At 33.7% G+C, this 17,034-nt stretch overlaps 2 protein-coding genes across 5 annotated transcripts; both read right to left on the bottom strand.

Annotated features, from left to right (window-relative positions):
* Positions 1 to 3,649: 3,649 nt before the first annotated feature.
* LOC124842620 (glycosyltransferase BC10-like) lies at positions 3,650 to 9,102 on the bottom strand. Its single transcript, XM_047319146.2, has 2 exons — positions 8,307 to 9,102; positions 3,650 to 4,615 (listed from the first exon to the last, which is right to left on the bottom strand). Exons 1-2 carry the CDS (start codon positions 8,808 to 8,810, stop codon positions 3,974 to 3,976), a joined length of 1,146 nt encoding a protein of 381 aa, XP_047175102.1. The 5' UTR covers positions 8,811 to 9,102; the 3' UTR covers positions 3,650 to 3,973.
* Positions 9,103 to 12,373: 3,271 nt separating this feature from the next.
* LOC124842619 (EARLY FLOWERING protein) lies at positions 12,374 to 17,034 on the bottom strand. Of its 4 annotated transcripts, none has more exons than XM_088102287.1 (7): positions 16,820 to 17,034; positions 15,871 to 16,106; positions 14,681 to 14,785; positions 14,241 to 14,583; positions 13,895 to 14,171; positions 13,579 to 13,630; positions 12,374 to 13,499 (listed from the first exon to the last, which is right to left on the bottom strand). In XM_088102287.1, exons 1-7 carry the CDS (start codon positions 16,878 to 16,880, stop codon positions 12,504 to 12,506), a joined length of 2,070 nt encoding a protein of 689 aa, XP_087958413.1. In that variant the 5' UTR covers positions 16,881 to 17,034; the 3' UTR covers positions 12,374 to 12,503. The 4 variants fall into 4 exon arrangements, with proteins under 4 accessions (XP_087958413.1, XP_087958414.1, XP_087958412.1 ...); XM_088102288.1 differs by having other exon boundaries at positions 13,895 to 14,150; positions 16,820 to 17,033; XM_088102286.1 differs by having other exon boundaries at positions 13,895 to 14,583.

Raw genomic sequence — 17,034 nt, 5'->3', positions numbered from 1 at the left:
TAAGGACACTTTTTTTATTGCAGGTCGAGTTATTATATTTAAAACTTTCCATCTTGTATCTAAAATGAGTCAAATATAGTATTAATGAAATGATATCATGATACTTCACATAGAATAGACGGATAAAATAGTCATAAAAGTGTATAATTTTGTATCTTTTCAAAAAAGGAAAAAGTAAAAAATAAATAAAGATAATGTCAAATTAATGTAAAAAAAATTTAGGCGTGTCAAATTATTTTTCTTTCCCAATTTCATTCTTCTGTTACATTCAAATTACAATTCTATAAATTATTATTTTATTCATATTATTTTAACATAATATTTGTTTTATAAAAATATCAAATAAATATAAATAGAGAAAGTGACGCCGAATAATATTTTTTTCATTTAAATTTGAAAAAGTTATACTTTTATACTCTTAAAAAATACTCCTCGTATAACCCATTTTAATAATATATATCAAATAAAAAATAATTAAAATATGAACATATTAATTATCAAATAATTATTTTTCTATTGTTGGCTTTTCTTAATTATTTTTTGTCTGTGATGCTTCCTTTTTTGAGCATTTATTGCAGCAGAAGTACTTTTTGTGAACTTATGACAATGAAGAAAAAGTGATTCTTGTACACAAAAATACCACTTAAAGTTTTTATTGAATGAGAAGTAGCAATTATTTCTTTAAGTCAAAATGTTTTCTTTTTACAAAAAAACTAAATGAAAGAGTTGGTTTCCTTTGCCAAAGTTTTACAAACACTATTCTGTCATTCAACACTTTGATTTGATTCATTCTGTCATTACAAACATTATGAGAGAGTAAAGTAGCTGGAAAGATGCACAGATGTGGCTATATTTGGTTCTTGGTGCAGCAAAGATTCTCAAACAGCAGCAAAAAGAGATACTGATATATTGCCTTTTTCATTTCTTTCTGTGTAATCTTCTGCATTATTTTTTCCATTAAACTCTGCTCTTCTGATAGAAATTGTAAACATGCATGTGCTCACCACTCACTCCTCACTACTTTCCAACTCCAACTTGTCATCTTTATTTTAGAACTTTGATCATTTTGATGAATTCAAAATAATTTCAACCTTTGCTTTATTAATTTCGAATTGTTGGTTAATCGATGTCCGTTGGCAATTAAGAAGTGTATTTAAGTATATTTAGTCTGTTTTTAACATATATACATCTTAAAAAACATGAACAATATATTTAATGAGAAAATAAATTTTATTAAAATAAACTTTAACAATGACTTTAAATTTAATTCAATTTAAAATTATTATATTAAATATAACAATTAAAGATAAAATAATACATTCTTCAGCATTATCGAATAAACGATGTAATAAGCAAAAGCCAAAATTCAATTGTAGCTCTTTATTATTTTATAAATTTGAGTATTTTTAATTGATTTTATTTTAATATATTAAGTATTTAAAATTTTATATTTTTTATTTAATTTTTTTGTTAATTAGACGATGGATTCTTATCTTTATCTTATTTTATTACTTATTTATTTCTGCTCTGCTGGGTAATAGATATAAGATTTTATGATGAATATAAAATCCTATTACAATTAATATAGATTTTGATAGTTTTTATTAAAAATTCATTAGATAACAAAAGACCCATCATTTATCAGTGGTGATACTGAGAATTCCTTAATTGCAAGTGTGATGAAAACCATATGTTCTTAATATGTAAATACAGATAAGATAATACAATACAATAATAACCATGTTACCCAAACAAATTAAACATCATAAACTTTTTAAAAGAAATACAAAAATTCAATTAAAAATATATAAATTTATAAATTACTTTAAACTTAATTAACTTAGTTAAGCTGTCTTATCATCGCATATGAAACATGTGGTGTTTTATATGATAAAGTTATCAGCTTACAGCACCTTGTTTCTCACGAGGCTGATCCTCTGGAACCTAAGGTAAATTTGGTTAACTTTGCTAGATTTTTTACTGCTCACATGATGATGTTTTTATGATATTTGAATCTGTGACTATGGAATTGCTGAGCAGTCTGTATGTTTACTTAAATTACATGTGGAATTCAAAAGGAAGAAAACGAAGTAAAAGGAAATTATAAGCAGGGTCTATGGTTCCAATCTATTCAGGAAAAATTTTGGCCTGCTGCTTCAGATATAGAATAGAAGTTGTTAGAGCTTTTCAACAGTTGAGAGAATTGGACATAACTATAGTTTCAGGGATCATTATTATTAATACGCAGTTACACTACTATAATTTATGCAACAAACTGACTGAATGGCTTTGTTGGAAAATTGAGCTTGGATGAGCACTTATAGAATTGAAAACAAGATAAAATGTCTTGATTATTACAAGGGATGGGAAAAATTTGATGACTTGGATACTAAGTAATTAATGTTGGAAAATCAGAGTATTAGTCTAAGCTCAGTGAATAAAAATGAAAAAGTTGATCGTCCTTATATAAGGATGAAGACCCATAATCTTATTCTCTTAAGATTTTAGATTGAAGGTAATGTCAATCTCTTATACATGGATTGAGCTTATGTTACATTGGTATTGGAAATCTAGGTATGTGTGAAAAAGTCATCAAATGTTGACTGTTACAAAGTTCCAAAGAGGTGGCGCATTCAATGTTATTCCAATTAAAGTCACAATTGGTGGCACCCTCCGAGCTTTTTCTAGAGAAAGATTGAAGCAACTTATACAGCGCATTGAGCAGGTATACCTGAACTAAACCCACTTACTAAGATGATATTAGAAGTTTATCTTGATCAAGTTCTTTAGAATTATCATTTCTCAATGTAATGAGGTATGTAGGACATTCCATACTATCTGAAATTAATGATATCTTCAATGATATACAATATCACCTAACACTAATCTACTAATTTCTTTCTTGTGGTTGTTAAAGCTAATAGCTTGATTATAATTGCATTGGTTATTAAAAAGATGTTATTATGATACATTGAAAGTCTATTCAAACGAACTTATGAGTTTGAGAGTGAACATTTCCATGACTCTAAGAATAAGATCGTGGGCGTTCCCTTGCTAAACCCCGTAATGGTTTGAACTCCAACATCTCGCCTTTATACACAAGCTTATGAGTTTTGTGTTGCAACAAAAATAGATTTCACTTGAATAGTATTTGTCACTTTATTTGGGTTAGGGGCTAAGGCTGATTCATTTATACAGGTTGTCATTGATCAAGCTGCTGTGCAGAGGTGTAACGCAACTATCAGATCCATTGATGAAACGGAACCTTTCTACCCTCCAACAGTAAATAATGATGACTTGCACAAGCTTTTTGTTGATCTTGCTGGGAATCTGCTTGACATCAATAAAGTTAATACTGACACTTCATTTGGGTTATATTTTCCTTTCAAACACTAGTTAGTTTACTGTTAAAACATGTCTTCTGTTTCTGTCATGTTTGGCAGTGACACTGGTACCACAACTATGCAGCAAAATAAGGTAAACAGAGGGGCTTGTTGGTGTTGCCAACTTGAAACAAAAGTATAATTCTGATATCTGGGTATGTTTCATAGCGCTGGCCTTAGCATCTTAGTTACAAGATAAACCAAGTAGCATATGGAAACTGCCAATTGAAAGAACCACAAACTAGATGCCTCAAAATAGTATACTATTATAGGTGCTAATGCATTTTTCAATGATCAGAAAAACAACTAGTGTTTACACATTAATCGCAAGACATATTCCAAAAAGATAACTACAATATTTATTTATCTAATGAGAGATCCAATAAAGTATTAGTCAATATTTTGGCTAATACCAGTAAAAAAATGTTGTTTAGATTCAATGTCCTACACAACTAAATGCTGGAGGGGCAGCTCAAAATTTCGGCGATGCAGGGATGATGAATCATGTGACTGTAATGGAGTAGCAGATGACTAACTAACATGCTCCAGTCAGGCTCCTTCGAAGATACAGCTTATCAGCCAGGCGCTTCTCAAATTCCTAGTGTTTTGGTTGCTATGTCTAAAAGAGGGCCTAAAGCATTAGGTGCAAATTTTCTTGCAAATAAGAAGCAAAGCGAAGATGGCTGGTTATTATAAAGACATATCTGGTCTTGCAAAATTTTCTTGAAGAATTCCTCTTTGATGTCATCCTTCCCAAAAGTAGCTGGATGAGCACCACCCCTTGACCAGTCCACAAAAGTGAGGCTTCTATTTGCCAAAAGATGAGGGGTATTAATCGTTAGCATTGTCTGGAAATAGTGCTCATCAACGTAGCATTTGTGTGGAACACAGAATTCTTTGAGCTTGGGATAGTAAGTACTGTCTTCAACTATCCTAACGGCAAGTTCCCGGTTAACTTCAAACCACTGAGACCCCTTACGCCAGTCACTCATGTTGATCTCAGGTGCCATGTTTTCCTCATAGCGTCCTCTCCCATAAGGACCAGGTTCATCAACTGCACCCATAAAGCTATACCTTGAGCGTGATATGTAACGGTACACAATGCTGAAGTTCTGGAGAGGAATGCAGGATTCGGATAAGAGGATAAACCATTCATTTGAGATATCAAGCAATGCATTGGCCAGAAGTCTTCTTTCAGCATCACACATACTCATCATTCCCCATTCAGCAACCTGTGAAGGAGAATGCTGATTAGAAATTTCTTAAAATCACAAAATATTCGACCTTGACCTGTTCTTTGTCTAACAGTCACATTATGAAAATTTAGAACCGTACACAATTTGATGAACATCTCAGGGAGTGGGAATTAATATTTTGTAGTTAACCATTGAAAATATTCCTAAAACTTTTTAATGCTTTTGCACAAATCCGTGATTGGTAAGAGTTAAAAAGTGGCAGACCATAGAAGAACTAATTCAGTTTCGTAGTTAACTGTGGTTATTAAGGCCAACATCTTTATTAAAAGAAGACTTAAATCTACTTTTGATCCCAATAGTTTCATGAATGTGCAGTTTTAGTCCCTATAAAATTTTAAATGTATAGATTTTGTCCTCCAATTTAACAAAACCAAGTAATTTTAATCCACTATTAATGTACCATCTAATTGCTTACAAAAAATGCTACATGTATGTAAGTGATAACAGTGACAATTACTCATTTACTGATATATTTATAATAAATTTGACAATGAACTCTCTAATACATGTTATTATGACGAGTATGATGGAATGATATTAACGGTGGGAAAATAACTAATTTTGGAAAACTGGATAACTAAATATGCAATACTTTTTTTTATCAGGAAACTACTGTCACAAGAAGTGGACTTAAGCCTTTTTTTCCAATAAATATGCCAGCCTTAATAACCATTGTTAACTACAAACTGAATTAGTCCTTCAACGGTTCATCCTTGGAAAAATTATTACCATGGCACACATTATATGTAGCATACTACAGATGGAATGCAGTACCTTTTAAGAAAAATCAATTAAACAGACCAAAGTGAAGAAATTTCCTTTTACCAGGGTATAATTCATACACGAAGAACCAGGAATGTGAATTTTTCTTTTCCTAATAAGATCTTATCCCAAAAAAATATGTCAGAGATCCAGACATTGGATAATTCCATGCTTAAAATGCAGAGAAAAGCACAATCTGAGTGAGACAAACTTCTTTGGAAGAGTCTCCCAGTTCTATTATAAATATAGAAATATTATACAAGGGGTTTACTTCTAATTAGGGACAGCTTGTTGCTAGAGTAGATCTATTAGACCAAAATCACAGGTTTAGTCAAGACCAAGTTTTAAAATCAATCAATTTGCCCAGCTGGATCCACTTTGACAGTGTAAACTAGGGGTGAACACTAGTCTGGGTGCACTGAACTTAAGGGATGCTCAGATCCAAACTAATCAATGTCCGTTGGTTTGGGTAAGCTCAGGTTTTTCAATTAAATTTTAGACAACTCAAATCAAACTGATCCAATCACTTTCTAGTGGGTTTAAATTAAGTCATAGATCTACTCATAAAACAGAAAAACAAATAGAAGGAAAAATAAAATCATAATTAAATGAGACAATGTTGATGAAAAGTTTCAAAAGTCAGAATTGTAGAATTGCCCGGACCCATGACCACCCTAGTGTAGACCCAGGGTCGTCCATTGATAGATATCCTTGGAGGTAAAGGAACGAGGGTTCAAGTAGCTTGGAATCTAAAGTTATCATCTCATCAATCATAACCTGGCTACAGCTCGCGTAGAAAAGTGTTTCCTATACAGACTTGGGAATAGAGACAAAATACATTACAAAAAGATAAAAGTATAATGTAAGGTGATAAGCGATTACAACTACATAAATTATTAATGGAATGAAGTTTGTGAATAAAACAGATATCTTTACGGGGAGAAATGGGTTGATCATCAAGAGACTCAGACAGTTTTGCAGTACAGAAAAAGACTGGGGTAGGAGATGAGTTATCTGTACTCTCCACAAGGTGTTCTTTAATTGGCATAGGGGGATGACATTGATAAGTGGTGAGAGAATGAGGATTGAAAGGCTTTAGATAGGAGAAACAAAAGCAAGAAAGGAACATTTGTGAAATACTTGGGAAATAGAATCCTATTCAACTGAAGATGCAAAGAAGGGACTATCCTTGAAAAAGATAATATCAACAAGCATATGAAAGAAATGTAAGAAAGGAGAATGACAGAAACGAACAATTTATCAAGATCATGAAAACATAAGCCAAAAACCCAGGTAGGAATATGAAATAAAGGTTCATCATGATACCATATGGAGTGAGGTACCTTGTTGTCAAAAGTAGATGATATTCAACTTGTTAAGAGAGTGGGGGAATTTTTCCTTGTTATTGTGGTGTCGCTGCAGTTTGTCCTAGAGAGATATGTTGCCTTCAGTAATTTGATTAATGAAAACTATTATTTGAGCACCACCATTGCAGACATTGTTACACACCCACATGTGCAATTTTTTATAAGCAGCCTTTGCCTTCACATGGGATCTACGCATCTCCTTTCCTTGTCTGTTTGTCATGTTGTAGCAGGTTTGGTCCATCAACCCTCATTTGTCTTTAAGGTTTTAGTCATTGCAAGCACTAGAGTGATTAGACCACTGTGTCATTTTTCAGTGCTTTCTCCTCTGCTCGTCAAGGTCTCAGCTGCTACGAAGCCTTCAAGTGAAAGAATGGCTACCACTGTTCAATTCAGAGGCCACTGATCATCCTTACGTTCAAGAGTCGTGACTAGAGGTTCTTTCATGTGACTTTTTCTGTTGGGAGTTCGTCAATATGTGGGGCAGTTGTGCCACCTTATAGGTGCTTGTTTGTGATGTTGTATCCACTATTTGACTACCTGTGCAGCCGTTTCTAACTTGCTAGTTGCATTTGTCGGAAATATTTTGGTCTTTAGTTGTTGTGTTCGTGGCTGAATCAGAGGTTTGTCTCATTCATTTGATAACCAAGCTCTTTTCTTTCGGCCAAGAGCTTCAACAATTACAAGTGTTGGCCAACTTGCATAATTGATTCGGTTGACAAGTGGGTCTTGCGATGTAAGATCTCAAAGGTATGTTTGTAACAAGCTTAAAACTTAATAAGCTTTAGTTTGACTGCGAGCATCAGAATCTAAAAATAAATATCTATAATTTATTATAGAATGTCTAAAGTTACCTCTTAGCATTAGTTTGTTATCTTAGAGTATCTTATCAAATCGTCCTCGTCGGCATCTTGCCTTTGCAGCAAGCAGAAAGAAAGAGAGGAGGGAAGAGAGAATAGAGAAATGTGGGGTTAAAGTGGGAAAAAAAGATAGGAAGGAGGAAACATATAGTATGGAGAGGGCTAGTAGGAGTGGCAGGAAGATGGGATCCAGATACATATCTCATGCTTTAGAATAGACTGTTATCCTAGGATTCCCATATTTCTTAGCAATTATCGTGATTTGTTTTCCATACTTAAGTAGAATTACCAGTCTATTAGTTAGTAAATATAAGGGTTGGAGTGTTAGTCTTTTGAATAAAATGTTGTATTAAGCCTTAATCATAATGTTTATAGACCTTTTAACAAACATGTATGAAACACAGGAATGGGATCTGACCATCATTTAATATGACCATAAATTAGCAGCACCCATCATAAAACTCCATAATAAATGTGGATGGGTTGAAACATCAAAAAATAAATGGCATTGCATTGCTGTGGCCTACGGCTAATAATATAGAATTTGGATGAAAACGAGCAGATGAACAATTGTAAACAAGGAAATCCATATAGATAATGATTTTCCAAAAGAATACGTATAGCACCTAACACCATGAGACATTCAAAGCAAAATTCACATCGAATAAAGCTGGATTATACCTGGCTTGGGATCTGTCTTTTATGAAAAACTGATGATGGTGGAAAATCCGCACTATAGGAAGGCAGCGAATGAACATAGATTGAATAAAGCCTCTCATTCCCTTTAAAGAACTTCTCCCAGAGTGGTGCCATTGGCAACGGTCCCTTGGTCAAGAACATGAAGGCAATCTTGGGAGTTCTTTTAAAGGGATAACTCTTGATCCTCGGAACAGAAGTAGCTCGCCAGAAGAGCTCAGTGTCGTTCATGGAATGCAGCAAACTGGATGGAGGCCTAATCCAACTTTCTATGGTCACTGGCTGCTCAAAGCAAGGTCTAATGGTAGACTGTATCAAAGCCACATTATGAATACCAAAATGCCTAATCATGTACATGCTAAGAAACGAAGCACCCAGACCAATAACCAAAAATACCAAGAAGAACTTCAGAAGCCTCAAAGGGAAGGGCCTAGAGGGAGTAGTTCTCAATGCAGCAGGGTCCTTCCCTTCTTCCATTCTAGACTGCATGGTTTTTCCTCAGCTATCTACCAATCAAACCAAGGATCACAGTACTCTTGTTCCTTCACACATAATCAAATCTCACAAATACCTCATACGCATCAAAAGCCTCACTTTTCAACGCAAAACCAAATCAACACAAACGTGCCATAACATTCAAATTTCTACCACATGGGGCATCCTTAGTTCTTTATTGGGAGAACCAACGAGAAGCCATATCAAATAACAGATCAAAACCCCAACCAAGCACGAGATCACATCAAACAACGAAACAAAATCAGCGTCCAACAAAACCAACAATGCTCACACCGTTCAAATACCAGAAAGACCCGACTTACGAACAAATCAAAAGCTTGTTGCCCCGTTTTCTCGGAAAGGGTGGAAACGGCATTGGAGGGCGGATTGGTGAGGGAAGAAAAGCAAGAAAAAATAGGCAGAAAAGCGTGAGAGGCGCATTACCATGATGCCATGTTAAAAAGCCAGTTACATACACGGCTCAATCAATGGAAAAGAATAACGTTTGGTGGATCCCTTCATGCTTTTCTCCCTCGCTCTTGAATAACGCCAAATTTCAATGGAAGTGGGAATTATGCTATCTCTGCACTTTCATTCATCACTGTGCAGAAAAACGTGCTAAGTGTTGTTTCTAATTTTCTTTTTCTGTTTTAGGCTTTGAATAGAGCTTAAGTTAAAGGTTGAAACGGGTAATCCTAGATAGGAGAGAGAAAAATAAAAAATAAAATAAAACAAAATAAACGGCACCATGATTATCTTAAAACCTATTATTACTAACCTAAGATCAGTTTCATAGATTTTTGTCTGTTGCTTTTTGAGCTTAAGTTGTTGGTGTCGTTTTGGGTTTGGTTGGAATCGGCCCACACCATTCATGTTGGTTTCTAGTTTCAATATTCATATACATTTAATTTTTCATTCAATTCGTCTACAACTATGATCCTTCATTAAAAGCTACTTAATCTAGTTTTTATACACACAATCTCCTATGATTTTAGCATCTTCAATTTAAACTATACTATTAAAAGTATAATCCTTAAAAAAATGTGAAATACATAGTGTTATCAAAAATGAGTTCAAATTCGTGAATCAACATCACTTATCATTAGTTCGAGTTGAGTTAGATTGAAAAAAAATTGAATTTTGATATGGACAAATTTTGAATCCGACCTACTTAGAACTCGGTTTACTGGATTAAATCCATGGTGAGTCGGGTTGACTCACTAACACACCTAATTTTATTTTTCGTATTTGTTTTTGAATTATATTTAGAGTTTAAAATGATTTTGGATTATAATATATATATTTTATTTTGAATTGGTTTTGAAATTTAATACAAAAATTTATTTAGATTTGAATTAAAAAAAAATTCAACCGAAAAAAAAAACATTGTCATTAAGTGAATCATTAAGTCAAACTGTTTAACCCATCAACCCATGCCTACTAACCCATGGTGAGCCGGACTAGAGTATAATTTTTTTCAGCTCATTAATAAGTAAGTCGGGTTGGATTGACTCAGTAAATAATAAACTCATGATTAGTCGTATCGAATTAGGTCAGGTGCTCATATTTTGACGACACTAAATGCATGTATAAAAATTATAGTTTAACAAAAACTTCAAAATTACATAAGAATAAAAATTAAATAATGAATTAGATATCAATATAAGAATTTATTTGATACCTTTCCTTTTTTTTATTTTTCTTCTTTTTATACCATATTACCAAATATTAGAAATTAAGAGCAAATACTTTTTAATGCAACGTTGAGTTATAATCTTGAAAAAAAAAAATATAACTTTTCTTGTAGCATTTTACCATCTATGATAATAATAGGTGTTGGTTATGTCTATGTTGTTAGAATTTTCTACAAGCACATGTTGGTTGAAAATTCCCCATCATGCCCCATATTGTACTTGCAATGTGATTTTCTTTGATTTCACTAATTGGTCACCTGAGTCCAAGTTCTTTGGGATGGGGCAGTTTCTAGAGAAAGTAAAATTGTTGTAGGGTGAGTGTAGGGTTTTCCTTTTATTGTTGTTGATTTTTGTTTCTTTCTGAAAAAATATTTCCCAATCAAAGTGAGGCATGGTAGAATAATTGGTGGACCACCAAACTTTTCCAGTCCATTAAGAATACATTCACCCCATTATTCTCTTTCTTTCCTTCAAAGTTTTGATGGTGATGATGCCAACGTTTTACTAAAGATTCTTGGTAAAAATGGCCACCAAGTTATTCCTTTGCTTCTTTGTTAATTAATGCTTCAAATATGCTCTTTCTTGAAATATGCCTAAGAGTCTCAAGAGTTCTTGAACAATGAAATTATACTATGTTTCACTTTTTTTTGCAAACAATTGATGAATTTTTAAAAATAAATAATTTTTTTGCTCCTATAAATATTATAATTCGATTTGATCCTTATAAAAAAATTCTTCATATTTTATCCTTCACAATTTAAACCTAATTATTATTTTTTCTTTTTTTATTATTTATCATCATCCAACCCTAAAAATCACTATGCTAACTACAAAACTACGTTATTTAAAATTAACTCAATACAAAACTACCTTATTTAATATTAACACAAGTAATATAATACAAAAACAACTAAGAAGATAATAGTGTAAGATAACAATTTTTTCACCCAATTTATTGAAAAAAAAATTAAATAGTTGAAAGTCAATCGAGAATTATAAATTTTATAGTGCTCAATAAAAAAACAAAAATTAGCAAGCAAAAGAACTCTCAAATTTATCATAGATTTAAAATTTGATTAAACATATAAAAAATAACTTTTTCAGAAATGAAAATTAAATAACTTTTTAACAAGAACTAAAATCAAAGTTTGGTGACGGTAAACATATTTATTTATTTTTCAATATGAAATATTCTTAATTTGACAATCATCTTCCTTTATTGGTAAATTTAATTTAATTTAAGAAATATTAAAAGACAAAAAGGTGCTTTACTTGTTTATTTTATATACAAAAATGATAAATTTAAAGTAAACAAATTATTTAAACTGATAATCTCAAAATAAAGATAAAGCTAAACATATAAACATTTAGAAATCGGACGCATAAATTTGAATCAACTTTAATATATATATATATATATATATATATATATATATATATATATATATATATATATATATATATATATATATATATATTGATAGTTCATATATAAATTCAATAAGATACTAATAAGCATTTTAAATTTTGGAAAATTTTGCTAGTTTTTAACTCAAACTATTTAACAATTTTACGTATTATAATTTTATTATATTTATTCTATATTTGTTAGATCTAGATGTTTTATGGGTCTAAGTTTAAGAACTAACATTTCTCTTTACATTTCCTGAATGAATGTTTGAAAGATATGGGATAGTGAGAATCAAATTTCAAAAAGAAAACATATACAGTTAAGATATTGTGAATAATTTGAATAACTTGTTTGTACAAGGCCGAAAGAGCTGCTAATCTCTGCATTTCTTCAAGTGATTGGTACAAATTTTTTTTTTCTCTGTTTTCATGAATTTACAATGCTGCTTCTGCTTGAGCTTCCACCCATGCAATATTATTATCAGACAAAAATGGTTATAGGTACATACAGTGTTAGAGTGTCAAACTAGAAATATCATGAATAAACAGACATGTCATGTCACGAGACAGACTATGTTACTAGTTACAAATGTTTCCTTTCTTCTTGTATTGATCTGAATATCCTTGCAGCGGATTCACTAGCTGATTTTGGATTATGAGGCATGGCTTTGATTACTCTTGGCTGCAGTTCAACCTGAGTGTGCCTATCTTCTGATTGCCAAAATGTCGGAGCCAAAGGAAACAAAGGAAGCACTTCCCCAGCATTCGTCCTCTTGGAAGGACTGCTAGCTGTGCTTCTATGTGGTTCTTTATCTTTTGGTGATTGGTGAATTGAAATGTTTCTTGACATCACTTGGCTTGTGGGGCTGGATATGTTAGATGAGCTTTGGTATAGTATGGCAGAATTGACTTCTCCACATGAGTTGTGGTTTTCAGGACCATTGGATTGCCCCATTTGCTCAACAGCTGAAGCTGACATAGAAGATGGATTGTGGATGAATGGTGGTGGTAAGAACTGGGGCAAAGATGAACCAGAAAGGATTCCAAACTTTTGGTGAGAACTTGGAGCAAGAGCTGCTTCTGAAGAAGCGTCTTTGCTTAAAGGATTGAAGCTAACCGAGCCACAAGTGCCGTATATGGGTGCCATGAAGCCTGCATTTGGAGGGCATGACCCTATGACTGGTTTGTATACTAGGCCTTCGGATGGTGACATGACAGGAACTAGCCACTGGTTTCCTGGTGGAGGGTAGACATAGCTTGGGGACTGTTTGGAATTTGTATCCGAGGAGGCTATTGGAAGGTTTGCTAAATGATGGCCGTAGTTTGGCAGCTGATTAGCATGGCCTTTGGTTATGTTGTTGACACAAGGAATGGGAATCTTCTCAACTGCACTGTTTGTAGCATGCTCAGCAGTAGGGGCCTTCACGGATTTACTGTCAAGTTTAGCAACTGAGGATGGTTTTTCACCAACAAAATCAGATTGAAATTTCTTGGTTGTGGATGTTTTTGGTGGTGGCTTGTTAAGTAAAAGGTTATCTGCAAGCAATATGTGGGGTGAGCCTGCAATTAATCTTTGCACCTGTTCCAAGAAATGTGTAGTTACTTCTCACGTTATGATGAGTGAAGACGAAGTTAAGAGTGTCTAGTTTGGCAATTACCTTTATCAGTCTATGCAATTCAAACACTTGCATGACAAAGATTTTCTGTTGGCTGAAAATAGCAATGTCAGTATCAGTTCAAAGGATGGAACACAATCATGTTTAAAAGAAAAATGGATGAAAAATGAACACATCAAGAACTAGATCACTATATTCAATCTGCATTGAAATTTGAGCATTGCAAGGCTGTAAGTTTGTCAGAGACTTATAAAGATTTTCAGCAAACAATAACAAAATCAGCAAAGTTCAGAAATAGTTTAACAGAAAGAGAGCAAGGCCAAATCATAAACACATGTTACTAGACAGGTAAACTTACTTGACGATAGTTCTTCTGGCTTTCCAAAATTGTTGTTCACCTATAGCTCCTACAACATTGTCAGGGGAAATGTGCATAACCGATGTCTCCTCATCTTCGTTCCCAGCTCCCTTGTCAAGGAAGAACCTTCTACCAATCTCTAACTCTCCAGAACATCTGTGCACATCGCTGGCAGCTGGCTTCTCAATGTGATGGTCCCTTGAGTTGAATTTGTCCCCAAAAGCTGCATGTTCTTCATGTGTATGGACACTGCTACCTTGCAACGTTTTCAAGCTATCTACTGAAATATTTCTAATTTCATCCTTCAAAGATCTATGTTCTTTATTCATTGATTTAGAATCCCTACCTTGCACCAATGAGATTAATGATGCATCTGTCATGTCACCGAAACCATCTAACGAGAGCACTTCCTCTGGCTTCTGACCATTTTGACTCACTTTTGTAAGCTCCTCCATCTGGATCTTCCCATATTGTGCTGACTTCAGGTCTACCACACCAGGTGAATTCACCTTCTTTCTAAATGAATTCAGATTTTTAAGAGAACAGCTCAAATTACAACCGTCTTCATCTTTATTATTTTGGATGATGCTACAGCATGAGCTTTTTCCATGTGCAGAACCAGCAGTTATAAAAACATCTTCACCATCAAGTGCTTTCAGAGAATTCTTACTATTGATGAAATTGTCTTGCTGAAATGAATTGTGTTTACTAGTAAATGACAATGAGCATAAGAAGTTTAAATTTGGTAACTTGTAGGCTTCTTCGTTTCTCTCACTCACGACTCACCGTGTATTTGGTTAAGTTACTCCTTCTAAAATTGAAAGCTTGACTCTTCTCAGCCAGAATAGAAGGTGCATTGGAGTTGAACTGGATGCTTTGATTACTACCGATCTGCAGCACAGCAAAAACAAAACAATTAAAAAAGGTTGCAAAGGATGAACAGAAAAACTTATTAGTATAATCGGGTTCTGATGCCATGCTAAAAAGTGGATTTTAAGCCTAACTCAACCCCACAAAACAAGCTAAGTGAGGTTTACACCCACTTATATACTCTAAATTGGACTTATCTCTAGTTAATGTAGGATTTCCAACAATATTGAATCAAATTTCTCACAACGCCTCTAGTATTTGATGGAACAAACTACGATCTTTAGGCTATAAAAAAGGAGGCTTGTCTAGAGATTTTGGATCTTAGGGAAGTTGTTGAAGAGGATTATGAAGTACTTCCACTGCCAAACAACCGGAAAGCCGAGAAGAGTTTACAACCTCCAAGATAAAGAGTGTTGGAAATGTTCCTAGGATGATGTCAAAATAACTATGATTTTGATTTTTAATAAGTGAATTATTAAATTCATAAGAATCTTGATTTTAGTTGTTGGTGGATTACTTAATTTCAGATTCTAATATTCAGTCACCATTAGCAACAGCTAAAATCATGGAGCAAAATTTTGTATTTAGTTATTTGAGCGTACTTAGATACAAGTTAAACTCAACAAAATTTGTAAGCTTCTTAATTCAAAATGTTGTATATTATTTCCTAACCCAAAAACCAATTGTACTCCATGCTAGACAGAAAGCATAACTACTTGAGAATCAAAAAGATGATACTGCAACTTCCCTTGCTTCCATAAGAAAAAAGAGTGATATTCATAATTCAAAGATCCAAGACAAAATTTAAGGGGGCAGAAACAGATAGGTATTTGAAAATAAGAGAAAGAAGTTGCTAAAAGAAAAGAATACTTCTGTATCATTGAAGAATACTTCTGTAATCTGTTTATCACTATTACTTAAACTGTGTTTGAAACTTCCAAGTTTGGTGAAAAATGTCTAGCACTCTCATGAATCCACGCAACTTAATACCTTTATTCAAGCTTAACACATCAATCAAAAGAGAAAAACAGAGTTCGGTTCCAATTATCTGTGATGGTACAGGAAATTATCAAAGGCAAGAATTTGAAGAACTTGACTTGACTCACGTGGCTTGAAGATGTATGAGCTGTGTAGTTTCTGAGCGGGAGTGGAAACAAGGATGCTGATGCTGGTGCAAAACTTTGAGAAGGGATGCTGAATTGTTCATAGAGTGCCATCTTATTCCTTGGGGGTGCTTTTGGTCCTCCTTTCTCAGCATCCTTAACATGCAATCTTGGAAACATTGGACTAATCTCCTTGCTCTCTTCAATTCCCCCTCTCATCCTATTCATGCTTCTACACACTATCCACATGCAACAATTTTACATCTCTGCCAATTTCACAAAACATACTTTTCAATCCTCTCATACAAAAAAGTACGTGTTTCTCAGTTGCATAAACCACTTCAGAAGTATCAGAAACTCAAATCCACACAACAGAAACAAGTTCTGTCGGCGAATTTAACCAGCAGAAACAATTCCAACCATGTCAGAACAAATCAATCCATCCACAAGCAATTCATACTAAATCAAAACAAAAAGCAAAAAAATAAATTAACCAGCTCCAAAGCAACAGTTTTCTTTATCCCATCCCACATTATCGACAAGGACGAGGAAAACATCCCAAAACAGAGCAAAAATTAGAAAGAAAAAAAACACAAATCCACATGTACCCAGTTGACAAAAACTAAACTTTTTAGCTGAAAACCAAACGACAAACACTTACAAAAGCACAAGAACCCTAATGAAGGTCAGCTAAGACGTAAACAATAAGAAAATCAAAGGAAAGATCTTGCAAGCACAGAAGAGAGAAATATATATTTTTAAACAGAGAAAAAGGAATATCTGAAACAGATAGATAGACGGATAGATTGAGCTGCAAAACAAGGCCACCATGAAACCACGAGGGCTTGTGCAATAAAAGTAAAAGAAGTGAGAGGAGATTAAACTTGGAAGGTAACAACATGGGGTAGTTAAAGGGTACAGAGAGAGGCTATTGTAATGTGAAAGAATGTACCGAATATTGTTGGAAGAGAAAGTAGTGTTCCGGAATGAGTACGAAGAAGAAGAAGCAGCATGCAAGAGCATTGTTAGTGACCCTACCATGTTGTTGAATTGATGAGGAAGAGGAGGCAAAGAGTATAAGAGGGAGAGTAACATGGCATAATGAATGTGGATGATTGGAGACAGAGGCAGTGACCGAGTCTCTGTTTCTTATTTTCCTTTGCACGC

The sequence above is a fragment of the Vigna umbellata genome, chromosome 11 (genome assembly GCF_029865625.1).
Source record: "Vigna umbellata cultivar VRB3 chromosome 11, Vumbellata_1.0, whole genome shotgun sequence".
In the NCBI taxonomy this organism is placed as follows: domain Eukaryota; kingdom Viridiplantae; phylum Streptophyta; class Magnoliopsida; order Fabales; family Fabaceae; genus Vigna; species Vigna umbellata.
The sequence above is the reverse complement of the archived record's forward strand: the minus strand, read 5'-3'. Positions and strand labels throughout refer to the sequence as shown.